The sequence below is a fragment of the Gossypium arboreum genome, chromosome 7 (assembly GCF_025698485.1).
Source record: "Gossypium arboreum isolate Shixiya-1 chromosome 7, ASM2569848v2, whole genome shotgun sequence".
NCBI classification, from domain to species: domain Eukaryota; kingdom Viridiplantae; phylum Streptophyta; class Magnoliopsida; order Malvales; family Malvaceae; genus Gossypium; species Gossypium arboreum.
The window spans coordinates 96,533,778-96,549,384 of NC_069076.1; the positions used below are offsets into that span (position 1 = coordinate 96,533,778).

The 15,607-nt window shown below is 32.3% G+C and overlaps 1 protein-coding gene and 1 non-coding gene across 2 annotated transcripts; both read right to left on the reverse strand.

Moving 5' to 3' along the window:
• Nucleotides 1-2,778: 2,778 nt before the first annotated feature.
• TRNAT-CGU (transfer RNA threonine (anticodon CGU)) lies at nucleotides 2,779-2,850 on the reverse strand. The gene has a single exon. It is a non-coding gene; the product is annotated as a tRNA-Thr (tRNA).
• Nucleotides 2,851-4,282: 1,432 nt separating this feature from the next.
• On the reverse strand, nucleotides 4,283-10,345 carry LOC108451835 (protein LONGIFOLIA 1-like). The gene is made up of 5 exons (XM_017749528.2): nucleotides 9,203-10,345; nucleotides 8,387-8,457; nucleotides 6,013-8,079; nucleotides 5,785-5,935; nucleotides 4,283-5,366 (listed from the first exon to the last, which is right to left on the reverse strand). Exons 1-5 carry the CDS (start codon nucleotides 9,345-9,347, stop codon nucleotides 4,519-4,521), a joined length of 3,282 nt encoding a protein of 1,093 aa, XP_017605017.1. The 5' UTR covers nucleotides 9,348-10,345; the 3' UTR covers nucleotides 4,283-4,518.
• Between the last annotated feature and the right edge of the window lie 5,262 nt (nucleotides 10,346-15,607).

A 15,607-nucleotide genomic window follows, 5' to 3' on the forward strand; every position in this document is an offset into this window, starting at 1 on the left:
GCATGACATTAGAATGACAACTTGGAAAATGATCATGCAAAGGTTGAGGAGGAAGTGGTTGTAATGTACTTATAAGGAGAAACAATTTTAAAAGTTCATTATTTTAGCAGATTAAGTCAAATATTATTTCCAATTTTAAAAGTTCATTATAAGGAGAAACAATTTTAAAAGTTCATTATTCCCTTTTTGGGAATAAACAATGAAGGCTCATCAGATTGGTCTGTGTTAAAATAGTCATAAATTTTGACATATTATTGATAATGAATTTCTACAACAATTTCAAATTTTAAGATGAAATACAAACGAGAAAGAAGTGCAAACTGAAAAGATGATAAATTTAAAGAATAATAGAAAAAAAACGTAAGAAAGGTTTGAATAATACTTGTGGAGATCTGGAGAGTGAAGTGGAATCGAGGATTTGAGAGAGAAAGAGAGTTAAAAAAAGAAAGGAAGATTGATTGAGAAGAAACACCAAGCTCAGGCCTTAAATCAGTGAAATATGGAGGAAAGCAACTTAGGGTTTGATTTGGGGAAACTGAGGGTATAGGGGAAACTTTGTTTTGGGAAAAAATACTAAGTATCGGGGATTACCTTGGGGATAAAGAGTATGAAAAAAAAACGACTTCGTTTAACCTATTAAAACTCAAATATTTGCGGCGTTTTCATTTAAAACGCCGGTATAGGTCAACTTTTAGTGGCGTTTTTTATTACAAACGCCACTATAGTTTTTTTTGTATGCTTTTTGAAAAACGCCACTAATGCACAATTTTAATATTTTTTCATTTTTAACATATATTTTCTATGCTTTTTATTTCAAATTTTCCTCTTGAGATTATCATTTATTTAAATTTTTTATTTAACTTTGTAACTAAAATATTAAATTTTAACTTTTTAAGTTTTAATTCCAAAATTAAACCCTAAACCCTAAACTCTAAACTCCAAACTCTAAACCCCAAACCTCAAATCCCAAATACCAAACCTTAAGCCCCAAACCATAAACCACAAAACCTAATCCACAAAGTCTAAAACCTAAAACCCTAAATCTCCCTAACCCAGTATAACCCTTAAATATTAAACATGTATACTCCTAAACCTTAAACTCTTAAACACTAAAAATAACCCTAAACTCTAAATCCTAAATCCTAACACCCTAAAATGTTAAAAATAAAATCTTATTGCTTACTAGCTTAAACCCTAACCTTAAACCATGATAGCAAACCCCTAAATCCTTAAACAATGCTAAGACCCTCACCCTAAATCATAAACCCCAAACCCTAAACCCCAAACACTAGACCATAAACCCTAATTAACCCCTAAAGTATAAATTATGAACCATAAACCCTAACCCTAACCTATATCCCTTAAACCTTAAACCACAAAACATAATTCATAAACCATTGACCCTTAACCCCTAAACTCCTAACCCCTATCCAAATAACCTTTAAACCTTAATATCGCTAAACACTAAGCTTTTAGACCCTAAACACTAAACCCCAAATAATAAACTTTAAAACATTAAACCCCTATCATCTATCCTCTTAACCCATATAAACCCCTAACACCTAACCCATAAACCTTAAACCCATATATATCCCTTAATCCGAACCACTAACCATTAACCCTTAAACCCTAAACCCCTAACCTTTTAAATTATAAACCTTAAACCCTAAATCATAAAACATAAATCATCAACCCTAAATCATAACCCTTAAACCCATAACCCCTAAACCTATAAAAATATTAAATTTAAAAATCAGTTTAAATAGAAAATTTTAAATTCATTAAAAAATAAGTTAGATCAAACATTTAATACCGAGTTTGGTCTAATCCGCTTTCAACTTCATAATATTTTATATATATACTATGTAATTTTATAATTTATAAAAAATAAATTTATACTAAATGTATAATAGTAGTCTAATATAAACATTAAAATAATATTAAGATAACTATATAAAAAAATTAAATAAATTAAAATATTAAATTAAAATGACATAATTATTACAAAATTAAAAATATAATATGATTGGACTTAAAATAGACTAAGGTTAATCATTTGCAAGTATTAGTGGGCTTTAACAAAATGTTAAACCTATATTTTAAACCCTACTAAAAATAAATTCAAACAAATATAAAATATATGATATTATATTTAAACAAATATTATATTTAGCACCTATAAACACCTAATATTAAGTAATAAAGAACTAAAAAATGTAATGATTTTGTTGTTTTTTACTTTGTTTAAAGAAAGAAAATGTGTCCGCCCATAAACTTTAGCGGCGTTTTTCGAGAAACGTCGCTAATGCTATCGAAGTTCAAACAAAACGACGTGGATCTGCTTAATGTTTTAGCGGCGTTTTTAAAAAAAATACAAGTTCAATGGCTAAAAGAGAGAAAATTAAATAGAGGGCTAAAATAATTTTTCTATAAATTTGGAGGACCAAATAAGTTATTATGCAAAAATTTAAATGGTAGCATAGATAAAATAAAATAATATATATGTATATAATATATATATATATATATATATATATCTTCAATAAAAAAAATACTTAGATTTTTTCACACATATAAAGGAACCTATTTTACTTTTTTTTATGGAAAATAATTTTATCATTATGAAAAGTAAGCGTATTTTATTTTATGGAAAAATATTCTTTTATCATTATGAAAAATATTCTTATGGGCTGAATCTGCACGTTAAGATTTCCAAAAACAAAGGCCCATATAACAAAAAAATGTTGAAAATAATAATAATAATAATAAAGAGAAAGCAGCCCTCGGCGAGGATCGAACTCGCGACCTTTCGCTTACGAAGCGAACGCACTACCACTATGCTACGAAGGCAGTTGCCATGTTATGTAGTAAAATAGATATATATTAACACTATATCTTTCTACTTTTGATGAGCCTAGTTTCTTTTTCGAAGAAAAATAATAATAATAACAAACTGTTGGCTTTGAAAACTTTCGGCCACGTTTATTACTTCTCACATGTTTGTTATGAGTTAAAATATAGGATATATAGGATTGTGTCTTAGCTCGATTGGCATATTAATGTAGGAAGATATAGGTTCAAATGCGTTAAAGCATATTATCAAAAACAACAGATATGATCAGAACTTAAACAAAAAATATATATATAGGATAATTATTTAATAAATTGGAGGTGAAAATTTCTAATTCAACAAGTTAAGTTGGGAATTTAATAGGTGTACTTAAGTTGTATTTTAAAAATTTAAAATAAATAAATAATAAGTAATTATTTAATTACAAGTTGTGGAAAAACGAGTGTTTTATTTGTTTATTTTTATTTTTAAATATAATTTAAAACACATGGTAAAATCTCAACATCACTTATGGAGTTCAAATTTTCATCACAGTATACCAAATAATTATTCATAAATAATATATGGGGTAATAATTTAGTATGCAGGTTGTGAAATTTTTTATTCCACAAGTAGTTAAGATTTTATCACATGTCTTGTTTATTTTTTAATGTTTTTAAATACAATTTAATAATACATGACAAAATATCAAGTGAAATTAAAATTTTCACTATGGATTTGATCATACATCTACTTTAATTAATTTCATTACCAAATAACTATCTTAAATTTTTTTTATGTTTTTCAACTTTTTAACATACATTTAATTTTTTTTCCTTGGATTTAATTAAAATTGAAATATATATATATATCGATTTCATCAAATTTTTAAAATTAAGTTGAATCATACATAAGATTTCATTAAATTAATTTTTGATATCTACCAATTTTGTTGATGAATTAAAACTCTACATGCATCCGCAGCCATAAATTCAAAGGCTGCCATGAATAAGTCAAAAGACATCACTTGTCTGTAGCATGCGCATTATCCCTTCACTCCACAGCTATAGGTGCATTCCACGCCAAAACAAAAAAAGAAAGAAACCTCATTAAGTGTTCATCTTATCAAGGCTCATTGCCTTAATCAAGAATAAAAACCATGCCACATCACACAAACTCTAAATGCTCGATAAAGAGACACGTGGCTCATATGATATACTTGAACATATCTGTCAATAAAGCTACATGACTCATCCTGTCTAGGAATATATGTATATATAGCTTCCAATAACATTTCAATTATTATCCAGATATGAATATAAACCATTAAAAATTCATTATCCAAATCTATTTTACTACTGCAGATAAAAGTTAATAAACAGATTCAACTGCACCATATACACGAATTATGAGATTACATGCAAACTTGATTGTAATGAACTTGAACTGTACTTTGGTTCACAAGACAAGGCATGAAACATCATAGACCATTAGCTGATCAGCATAAAACAAAACATGAGTTCATATACAATGAGTTTTAATACAAAATATGAATGCTGTCATAATCTGAGAAAGTATGATACAAAACATTGCATGCAGTTCTTAATTCTTATCCATCAATTATTATACTTTCATGAAAAACAAAAAAAAAAAAAAAAAATACATTTAGAAGGCATTTTGCAAATAGTTTACTTGGAAAACAGCTGCCGCCTCCGCCTGCTTTGCTTGGCCCGTAAGCTACCTTCTTCGCCAATCACAATCTCATTAACTAAATCCTTAAAGACCAACCGTTCAACATCCAGCACCATCCCCGAAATCTCACTGTTAAAATCCGTCCAACTCTCTGATCGACTCATTACATCTTCCCAAAATATGTTTTTCAGACCATCCTCATCTTCCTCCGGGTCACAATTCGGTTTCTTTGCTTGAAGCTGCTCAATCTCGAGACATAATTCTTTTAGAAGCTGTTGTGCAGTGAGGGTCTTCTTTGCCAACTTGCCAGAATTTATCCTAGGCTCCGGAAATGCTCCAAATAGAGCCAACTTTCCAACTAGAATCTCATTAACAGAATCAAATATAAGCTTTCGATGGAATTTCTGATGGTTCAACTTTGAATGGGAAATGTATCCGGTGTTTAAGGTGTTATTCTCTTCCTTTGATAACAAAGAGCTTGCTTTGGTTTGCTCCAAAACAAAAAACAGCTCCGGGTTGATGGGATGGCCTGATGGATGGAGCTGAAGTGTTGTCAAGCCAGAACCAAGATCTTTCAGTAGAAAGCCTGAGGCTAATAATACCTCAGAAACGTATCTGTGATCAGGATTTGTATTCCCACAAAGGGATGCAATGTAATCCGTACTGGCTTCATCATGTCCGGAGTTAAGTCTTCTCAGTTTTTGAACCAAATGCTCGATGTTCTGTAGTTTCTTGCGATTAATCTCGGATGTAAGACCAGACCCCACATTGTTAGCCAAGCACTTGTCTGCAGGGTTCCATTGCTCTTCCTTGTGATCTTCGCTCAAACCTTCAGCACCATTACCTGATACAATGCATATTTGAGTGAGATCTTTAGTTCACAGATCCATTTGAGACAATTGGTTTCTCTCAGTCAGTCGGGATGATGCGGTCAGGAGGGCATACAAATACTCAAAAAGTATTAGGACTTATACTATATTTACAAAAACAGCAATTGTGGCAAGCACAATGAAATGATGATATGATTTCCTTCTTAATTTTTCCTTTGCCTTTTGCTATCGTACTTATTAGTTGAGTATGATTATAACTAGTATGCATTGCTAGGATTCATTGCATTAAAACTTTATACAGACATGCAACAAAATGTTTGACAAAGAATAAAATATGCATTGAATGCGTAAACTAAGAAACATTTGCATTTTAATCTAATTCATAACAGTTTATAGGTCCGAATCAAGTATCCCCAAAAACAGAACTATTACCTCCAGAGGCGTTCAATATCTGCTTTACTGGAGATAATTCATCATCTCTATAAACCAAGGTATCAAGAACAGAAACTGGACTTGGATGCTCCGGAGCAACCACAGCAGGTTCTTCCATTGATTCGTCCTCAACCATTCTTGATGTTGATTTCTGCATGTAAGGTAAGGTAAGATAAGGTAACCAAAAAGAAGAATTGAATGAATTGTAGACTCAAAATAAAACGTCACCTTTGGCATTAAGTTGGAAATTGAACACGGCACTGCCGCCATGGATGGGCTTTGACTATCAATGATCCCAATAGTTTGTTCATGACTGGTGACTTCCACATCTAACTTGGACTGCAGGATGATACTACTGTCTGATTGCGGAGAAATGTCATCACCTTGGTGACTAGAAGCCCGTGATTCAGTACTTATCTGACTCAGTTGGTCATCACATTGCTGCATTTCTGGAGATTTTGGTCTATGTTTACCACCGGAGGAACCAAACTCAGATGAATGCCGGTTGGAATGCTTTCTGGGTTTGCTTGGATCAGACGGTGGAGTAGGTGGACGAGATCGCCCGTCCAATTCAAGCTTTTTCTGCTGCAGTCTTGGGCTCACCGATCCCGAACTCTTTACTGTAGTTGCAGTACCTTCTTTTGGACCTTTCATCGAAGGCTGTATGGACCTAATACTCCTGCTACTAGCTTTCTTATCAGTAGAGCTGGAAGCAGAACCGCTATGACTATTTCTGGCAGTACGATCTCGAGCTACTCGAGTATTTGTCAAACCTTTCTTGTTATCTACAGATCCCCCACTTTGAATCTTGGGAAGGCTGGAAAAGTCATCTATTGGAATTACTTTTGAAGCTTTAATACCACCTTTCTCAACAAGTTTTGCTGGTTTCATGATAACAATAGGAGATTCATATGTTCTATTAGAATCCAAACCCCTAGCTGTGGAAGTGTTGATGCAAGTGTTCTGCAGACTTTGCTGGCCTCTTGGATTCTGATCGAGGCTTGCACATTTTGGTTCATTGCCTCTTTGATTCACCAAGTTTGCAGCTTGTTCTTTCCAGGTGTCAAGGAGTCCCTTTGCTTGCATCGCTTCTATTATCTGTTTAAGAGCTCTGAGATCCTTTCCGGATTGTTTAAACTCTAGATCTTTCAGTCTGTTCTCAATCTCACCATAAACGGAAGGGAAAGTGTTTGGATTCTTGGCCGGAAATTTTACATGTTTGAGAGGTTGTTTCCGAGAACCTCGAGTTCCATCAACATGTCTCCATGGTGCTGGCTCAATCGGGAACCTTGAACTAGAAATAGGTTTCATGATCAAGTCGGGATTTTTCCACCGCGGAGATGTCGGGTCTTTCGATGAGCTTCTCGTAGAGCTAGTTCCGGTTGGCCTGTTCGGATCGTTTCCTCTTAGCGGCCATGAGAAGGGATTGTTATCTTCAGTCAAGCAGGTTTTAATCACACCCAACTGCCCACCATCAGCTGAGGAAGAACTCGGCAATGATTCCAAGCCCATCAGCTTGGCTATAACATTAGGAGGGCGCTTCGGGGCGCCTGGTGATTGTGGTGGATTAGCAACTCCACTGTCCAAGTTGCCACTATTACGAAAACTTTCCGTAAGATAACTTGAACTCCTCATTGACCTTTCGCAACTATCCAAAGAAAGTCTCGGCAGCTCTTTAAGCTTTGGTGCCGATTTGAAGGTGTCTCGTGATTCAAAAGATGAATGATTGCCCTCTCTTCCATCATAAGAAAACCGAGGCGCATGGGTGTCCCGTGAAATTGACTTCCAAGAACCATTTGCTTCCTGTGATGATCTCTGAAGTTCCCGAGCTTCATTGTTATAGTACCAAGGTGCTTCCCGGAGTTTTGCAAGAACTCTAAGAGACTCCTTTAAATCATCAGGCACATTTTTCTTTCCATTGATCCTGACACCATAAGACCCATCAACTGATTTAGGAACATGAAATGGCCTCGGCGAATCTCTATGCTTCACTGTATTGCCCAATACTTCCTCTCTAGTTGCTGTTTTGACCAACAGTCCTCTTGCGTCTCTATACATTGAATCCTTAACCACATCTCGGAGTTCAACACATTGAGGCCCCAAATGTGGAGAAGTACATGGTCGATTCATTGCTGTGTCCCTATCAGGATTTTCAGGGAAAGGGACCTCTTGCTGAGCTGTTTTGTTATAATCCAATGAAGAAAAGGAAGATGAGCGTGATGATGAAAAAGATGCTCTTGGAGATTCCATCGAAATTCTTTGTTTCTCATTCCCACTTCTGTTTATATTCGTTTCCTGGAAACCAAATGACCGTAAGGACAGATTTTGGTACAAAATTGGCATCACCTTACTAACTTTCAAGAATTAAAGAAGCAATCTCAGTAATCAGCATGCACAATCAGATATCAGAAAGTTTCATATGAACATAATTTGAGGCATCAAGATAAAATCGCAACACAATAGCGAGAATCGTTTATATGTTAGGGAAGCAACTACTTAGTGAAGAAATGAACCACAAACCATCCAATCTTGCACAACATAAAAACAGTGGTGACATTAGGGAGGGGACGAGAAAACGTGGAGTGAATTTCTGGGGACTTACTGTTGCTGTTTGTCGATGGAATCCATTGTTTGAATCCCCTTCATGGATCCCATTGTTCAAGTGGGAATTACCTGCAAATGCACGAAAGAAATGTTTGAGTTCACAAAATACTAAAAAAAGGAAAACGAAAATGAAACAAGCTCTAAATAGAAACTCAGCTTAAATAATCTAAACTCTTCCATTAGATTCATTCATACAACAGCATTACTTCAAAACATTTAAGAATCCAACTTCCATACATCAATAAACAGATTGAAAGCAGTTGAAATCATGACAATTAGTTGGAGCATAGGCCACACTGTAATAGTAATACTCAACATACATTAATCATAAACTACGAGTAGAATGAATGTCGAACACAGGCATATGTCCAGCACGGGTATGTGTAATTTTTCCAAGTTTTTCCACTTATTTTGAGTCAGACAGCAGAGCAACATGAATCATATTCATACATATACACAATACAGATTCCAATAGATAAGAATGGTGTAGGACATGGGCAATGTTGGTGACAATGAATTATGAAACTGAAATTAAAGAACATTGACTCATTTTTCATATGAATATTGCGCCATCAATCATTGAAAAGTATTGACATTACATTCAGCAAAACATTAAAGTTGGACAAAAAAAAAAAGGAAACGTGAAAATACAGATGCCAATAGATAATAATGCTATAGAACATGGCCAATGCTAGTGAAAATGAACTAAAAGAACATTGACACAAATTTTATATGAATATTGCATCAAACTGTGAAAAAAAAGTAAATAGATTTCATCAAAAAAAAAAAATGCCAACATCCCTAAAAGAGCTACCTGATGGAAGATTCCTATGGCTGAGGCGCTTAGTGGTAAGCAAATGATGATTATCAAAGATTTGGAAAACGCCAACCATGCATCCTATTTGCTTCTGCAAATCTGGATTTTCATCTGCCAATGAATGTAGAAGCTTTGCAGCCATAATTTTCTTCAAATAATTGAACCTAAAAAGGCTAATAATTCCTCCCTTCTTGGTCCACCTTTTCCTTCAAACAATTGAATTGCAACCACTATTTCTCTTCTTTCACCATAAATACCAGAACCAATTTCTTTGCTAATATGGACTACAAGGATTTAATTGAGAATCAACTCTATTAATTCAAGAACCAATGAGAACAAATATTAGGTCTCTTGTTTCACCTTGCTCCAACATTAACTTCAAACACTGCTTGATTTAAACAGAATCATCCAATTTTTTTCAGATTTCTTCCTTGTGCATGTTCTAAAACTCCTCATAAAATTCAGTGACTTTGGCTACCAACAAATATCAAAATTGTCTGTCTTTCACAATCAAAATTCAAACCCCCCACAATTTAATGAAACCCTCCAAAGCTCAAAATTACAAGAGGCAAAAAGAACTTACCCGAACACTACTTAAAAAAAAAGGATTCTTATTGAGACTCTGACAGGCAAAGCAAACAATGCCTAGTGTTGAATCTCATAATAATAATAATAATACAAACAAAAAGAAAGGAAAAAGGGGAAGGGACCCAATACCCCCATTTCACAAAACTAAAAGACCCATCTGTCAAAAAGAAACAGAACTGTTAAGATCCAACAAGAAAAAGAGAAATGTGAGGGTGGTGTTCATCCTCAGAGACAAAAAACCCAGAAGAGAAAAGAGAAAGTAAGTTACAATGACATGTAAATAAAGAGCATTAATGTGATGGGCAATGAACTGACAGGGAATTAAAAGAAAAATAGTGAAGTGAGAGGTGTTTTTTCAAAGAGAGATGTTCATCTTATCTGAGAAATCCATGTGGGATAATGGATGAAGGAGGGGGGAGTGTATAGATAATAGCTGTCTTTGCATGCCAATGCCATGTGATTCTTTCAGGAGTCAGACAAAACAATCAAAACAAGCATTCCTTTTCTCTTTCCTATCAACTACTCTACAAGTGGCTTTCTTCTTCATTACCTTAAGATTGTTTAATTATTTAATTTCGGGAATTTGTTTTACTCTTTTTTTTCTACTAGGGTTAAATTATGTTGTTAGTCCTTGTATTTTGATAAAATTTAAGATTTTATTTTTATTTTTTAATTTAAATCATAGACTTTGTTAATTTTTTGGCCTATTTATTATGATGTATTTATATAATTCACAAAAATAAATATTTTATATTGATAAATTTTAATAAAATTTATTTAAAATGATAATAATTGAATTACTATTTTAAATTTTAAAAAATAAATTTTAAAGACTTTTGCGCAGTTGGTAGGCCTCATGCGGTTTTTTAGACAATCAAAATTTGATATCCCCAATTATTATTTATTTAATTATTTTTATTTAAATTTAATTATAATAATATATATTAATATTCATTATTAAACTAATAATGAAATTAGATCAGTAGGTCAGACCGGATGAAGACAATTAAAAAATTTTCAAGTGAAGACTCACTTCAACCTAGTCCACAGCTGGGTCCAATTACCATTGTTATTAACAGAGATATCTAAAAATTAGGTTACAACTAAAAAAAAAAAAAAAAAGGAGGTTCTGGAAGTTGAATTATCCATGTTTGAAATTCATCATTCGAAATTATATACCTGAGTTAATTTAGATTATATCAAATTTTAGTCTAATTATGTTGAATGGTTTAATTCTAATTTGTAATTTCTAACAATCTGAATTGTAATAACTTAATATTTGTAATTATTCAGACATATATTTGTATTTATATTTTGATTATACTCAGAAAACATTTAAATAAAATAATATTTTTATATAATGATCCTTTAAAAGTTTGAGTTCAAATCTTATTAAGACCAAAATGATAAAACATTGTTGTGATAAATTCTACATGCTCTCGATACATTTCGTAAACTCTTTTAAGCTTTTCTTAGAGTTAAGAAACAAAATCTCAAAGCTAAAATCGAGCATAAATACTCTAAATACAATACCTTTAATATTTAATCTAAATTAAAAATCACCTAGTCTAGAAAGCTTGATCGTAGCTTGGCTTTTGGACATGTTTAGTTATTAGATGTGGGTTAACATTTCTTTTACCAAAAGATCGCAAAAAGTTACAACCTTATAAAGAAAAATTAATCAATAATGGATGCATTATTAGTATTGGCACCTAAAACTTCAACCCCAAATATATTTTTGGAAGTTGGATTGCTTTTTAAGAGAAATTTTATTCTATCTTTTTAAAATAATAATATTAAATTATTTTTAATCTATATTTATATTATTTAATGAGTTGGTTTCACTTTCGAGTCACTAACTCAGTTAGGAAATTAAAATAAGTTATACTACTTGAAGATATTTTAACAAATTAATGTATGTATATGGTGATATTTGAACCCGCATCAATTAAATTAGTATAATCTTAAACTTACCATCCAACCAAAGTTTCATTTTAATACATTTTATCTTAATATACACAAGTTACTATCTTTATTAGTTGTATATTCATGCTTACTATTTATTAAGTGTTTTACTTAGTTGGTGTCACCTCAACCAACTTAGTTAAAAATTATGAAAATACTTTTCCGTAATTAAAATAAGTTATACTATTTGAGGGTATTTTAAACTTTTCATTTTAACAAAAAAATTTTAATATACGTATATTGTGGGATTTGAACCCACATCAATTAGATTCATAAAATGTTCAATTGATAACTTAACCAAAACTTCATTTTAATATATTTTATGCACTTTTATTTTAATATGCACGAGTTATTATCTCCATTAGTTTTATTTATTAATAATGATGTTAATCGAGTTTGTGTCACAAGTCAATTAGACTCTAACTCACAATTGTCGACAAAACTATGATAAATAATTGTAGTGCGTTTAGTATTTTTAATCTAATGTATTTATGTGTTTAAATTTCGTTTTACTCACAAATTAATCTAGTTTTTAATTTTAATATGGTACAAATTTCATGTGTTATTATGGTTAATTAGTTTTAAACCATATATTTCATTATTTATTGTATGTTATTTTTAAACACGCATTTGTGTTCTGAGTTTGTAGTTTCCACATTCATACATATGTGACAGGATTCCTAATTATTGTGTAAGCTCCTAATTGAGTTAATGTCACTTTCAATCGGTAATCAACTTGTTATGGAAATTACGAAAATGCATTTTTGTAATTAAAATAAGTTATATTATTTGAGGGTATTTTAGTCTTCTCATTTTCAAAAAACTAATAAAAATATGTGTATGATGAGATTTAGTCTTTTCATTTTCAAAAACCAATAAAATGCATAACCTAAATCAATTGCATAAGTAAGACCTTTAATTTATTGTTCAGCTAAAGCTAGGTCACCAACTCAATTACAAGAATTATGAAAATTCCTTTTCGTAATTAATAAATTAATATTATTCGAGTATACTTTAGCATTTTCATTTTTAAAAAACTAATAAAAACTAATTGCACAAGCAAAATTTTTAATTTACCACTTATCTAAAGTTTTATTTTGATAATTTTATAAATTTTAATTTTATTATGCACATTTTATTACTTTCATCAATTGCATATCTATATTTCTATTATTTAAGCTCCTAACTGAGTTGGTGAGTTTATCTTTAAAAAAGTAATAAAAATATGCATACGGTAAAATTTAAACCTAAACCAATTGCACAAGCAAAACATTTATTTACCTCTCAACTAAAACTTTGTTTTTGTAATTTTATACATTTTAAAATTATTATCCACACTTTATTACTTCCATCAATAGTATATATCAGTATTATTAATAAAAATCCTATCTGAGTTGGTGTCACGAGTTAAGTAGACACTAATTCAAATAGGGAAATTATGAAAATGTCTTTTTGTAATTAAAATAAATTATATTATTCGAGGGTATTTTAGTCTTTTATTTTAACAAAAAACCAAGAAAAATATGGATATGGTGGGATTTGAACCCAGGCAAATTGAAGTAGAAAAACTTTATATTTACCACTCAATCAAATTTTTATTTTGATATTTTTTATACATTTTTTTAATATGTAAAATTTATTATCTCCACCAGATGTATCTATACTATTAATAAAACATCTGACTGAGTTGGTGTCGCGAGTCAACCAGACACTAGCTCGATTAATAAATTACTAGAATGTCTTTATATAATTAAAAAAAGTAATATTATTTGAATGAATTTTAGTCTTTTCACTTAAAAAAACCAAAAAAAATGCATATAGTGATATTTAAACCCACGCCAATTATATTTAAAAAACCTTTAAATTATCACTCAATTAAAATTTTATTTTGATATTTTGATATTTTGATATATTTCAATTTTATTATTAACACTATAACACCTCCACTAGTTCTATATACTAAATAATGTATTTGATTGAGTTGGCATCAGAAATTAACTCGACACCGACTTAAGATTTATGAGAACACAATGATAAACAATTTAATCTATTTTTTTTCATTTTAATAATGTACATATTTAATGTATTATTATTAATTAGTTTCAAATATCATATTTCGTTATTTATTGTGTGTTACTTTCAAACACGTATTTGTGTTAAAAAATTATGGTTTCCACACACATATGCATGTGCCAGGTGTAACAGACCTATTTTGCCCGGCCCGAGCCCAAGTCAATAAAAACCAAAATCCAAAATAAATAAACAGTCCATTATAGTTCAAATTAAAAAAAATCTACAGCCCAAGACAAAATCAAACCCAAACCCATTTTAAAAGAAAAACTAAAACCCTAAGCCCAGCCCAAAATGTTTAACATTTTCAGAGGAACCCTAGGGTTCCCCTCTCTAGTGCCACGCCACTCCTCACGTGGTGTCAGCGCGTTTAACGCTCGAGACAGGCGCCCTGTCCTATCGCTTGTACCACCAGCTCCGACTCTACCTGCAAAATGAAAGAGAACACGCAACAGCAGCAAAAGGGGAAGCAAACAATAATAAAAAAATGTTGTATCTTTCGGCTATAAGAGCCATTTCCAAACCGATATAAAGAGGGGGTGTAAATGCCCAAATTTGTCCGGGCCCACAAATAAAAGCCCAAAAATAATTAAATAGTCCAATTATCAACCCAATTAAACCAAACCAAACCCATACATGGCCCGAACCAAAACCCCATCCCAAAAACTTAACATTTTCAGGAACCCTAGGGTTCCCCTCTCCAGCAACAGTATGCGCCGCTCCCCACGTGCCTAGTCAGTGCGTTCAATGCTCTAGGCTCAACTACTCCCTAGCCCCATCCCATCGCCTGCGCCTCACGAACCTACAAAGAAGACCAAAATAGCAAAGAGATAGAGGCGAAACAGAAGCAAAACCCTACAGAACAGAGGCAGAAACAATACAAAGCAGGGATTGAACAGTAGCAAGGACAAAAATCACATGTAATGCCTCAGCTATATAAAGCCAACAAAGAACCAATTGTAAGAGGGGGGACTTTTAAGGAGAGAAAAATCAAAAAAAAGAAAAGAAAAGGGTTATCAATACAGAGATTAATCAAAGAAACGTTTTCAAAGGTTTCATTTTTTTGTTCATTTCCTATCTTTATTAGTTATTTATTTATTTATTTTGAATCTATCGCACAAATATATAAAAAAGGAAAATTTTTACCCGTATTTGGCGTTGATACCCTCGGCACACGCTCTTCTGGTCTGAAAGCCGACGGATCCCTAAAGATCTGGTTAAAACTTCGACAGAGGAAGCCAAAAGTCAAGATGTTTTTATTGTTTTTAAGGGCTTTGGGATTAGTTTACGGATTTTTAAATCTTAAATCTTCTTCTATGCGAAAAGGGGGTTCGAAGGAGGGATTTTTGAGCTCTCTGGCCACCGCGTACGGCGGCGCCGGCACCGGCGACCAACGGCCGATACGGTGGCCGATGGTCGGTCTGGTGGCCGAACATTGAAGAGAGTTGAGAGTTTTATTTTGGTTTTTTTTTTTGAAGAGAAAGGTTGAAATGAAGTTTTAAAAAAAAATTAGACTTTTATAAAGGCCTGAAACGGCGTCGTTTCCCCAAAGTCCGCGTGTCAACCTGACCCGACCCGAGGAGGATCCGCATGTTTCTGCTAATTGGGCTATTTGCGCACGAGGCCCCTCCGCTTTTGTGACGTAGTGCGATCTGGCCCTTGCTTGTTTCTTTTATTTTTCTTAAATCTTGCCGTATAATTTTCTGTTTGTTTCAATTTGGTCCTCTGACTATCTGAAAATTGGACATGGGGACGGTGTCGTTTTGCGAAAACAGGACT

Bases quoted from the DNA above. Each gene is read 5' to 3' on its own strand.
- LOC108451835 (XM_017749528.2), bottom strand. From the start codon at position 9,347: ATGGCTGCAAAGCTTCTACATTCATTGGCAGATGAAAATCCAGATTTG. The intron at 5,936-6,012 runs GTGACGTTTTAT...CCTTACATGCAG, and splicing joins TTTCCAACTTAATGCCAAAG to AAATCAACATCAAGAATGGT. The intron at 5,367-5,784 runs GTAATAGTTCTG...GCATTGTATCAG, and splicing joins GATATTGAACGCCTCTGGAG to GTAATGGTGCTGAAGGTTTG.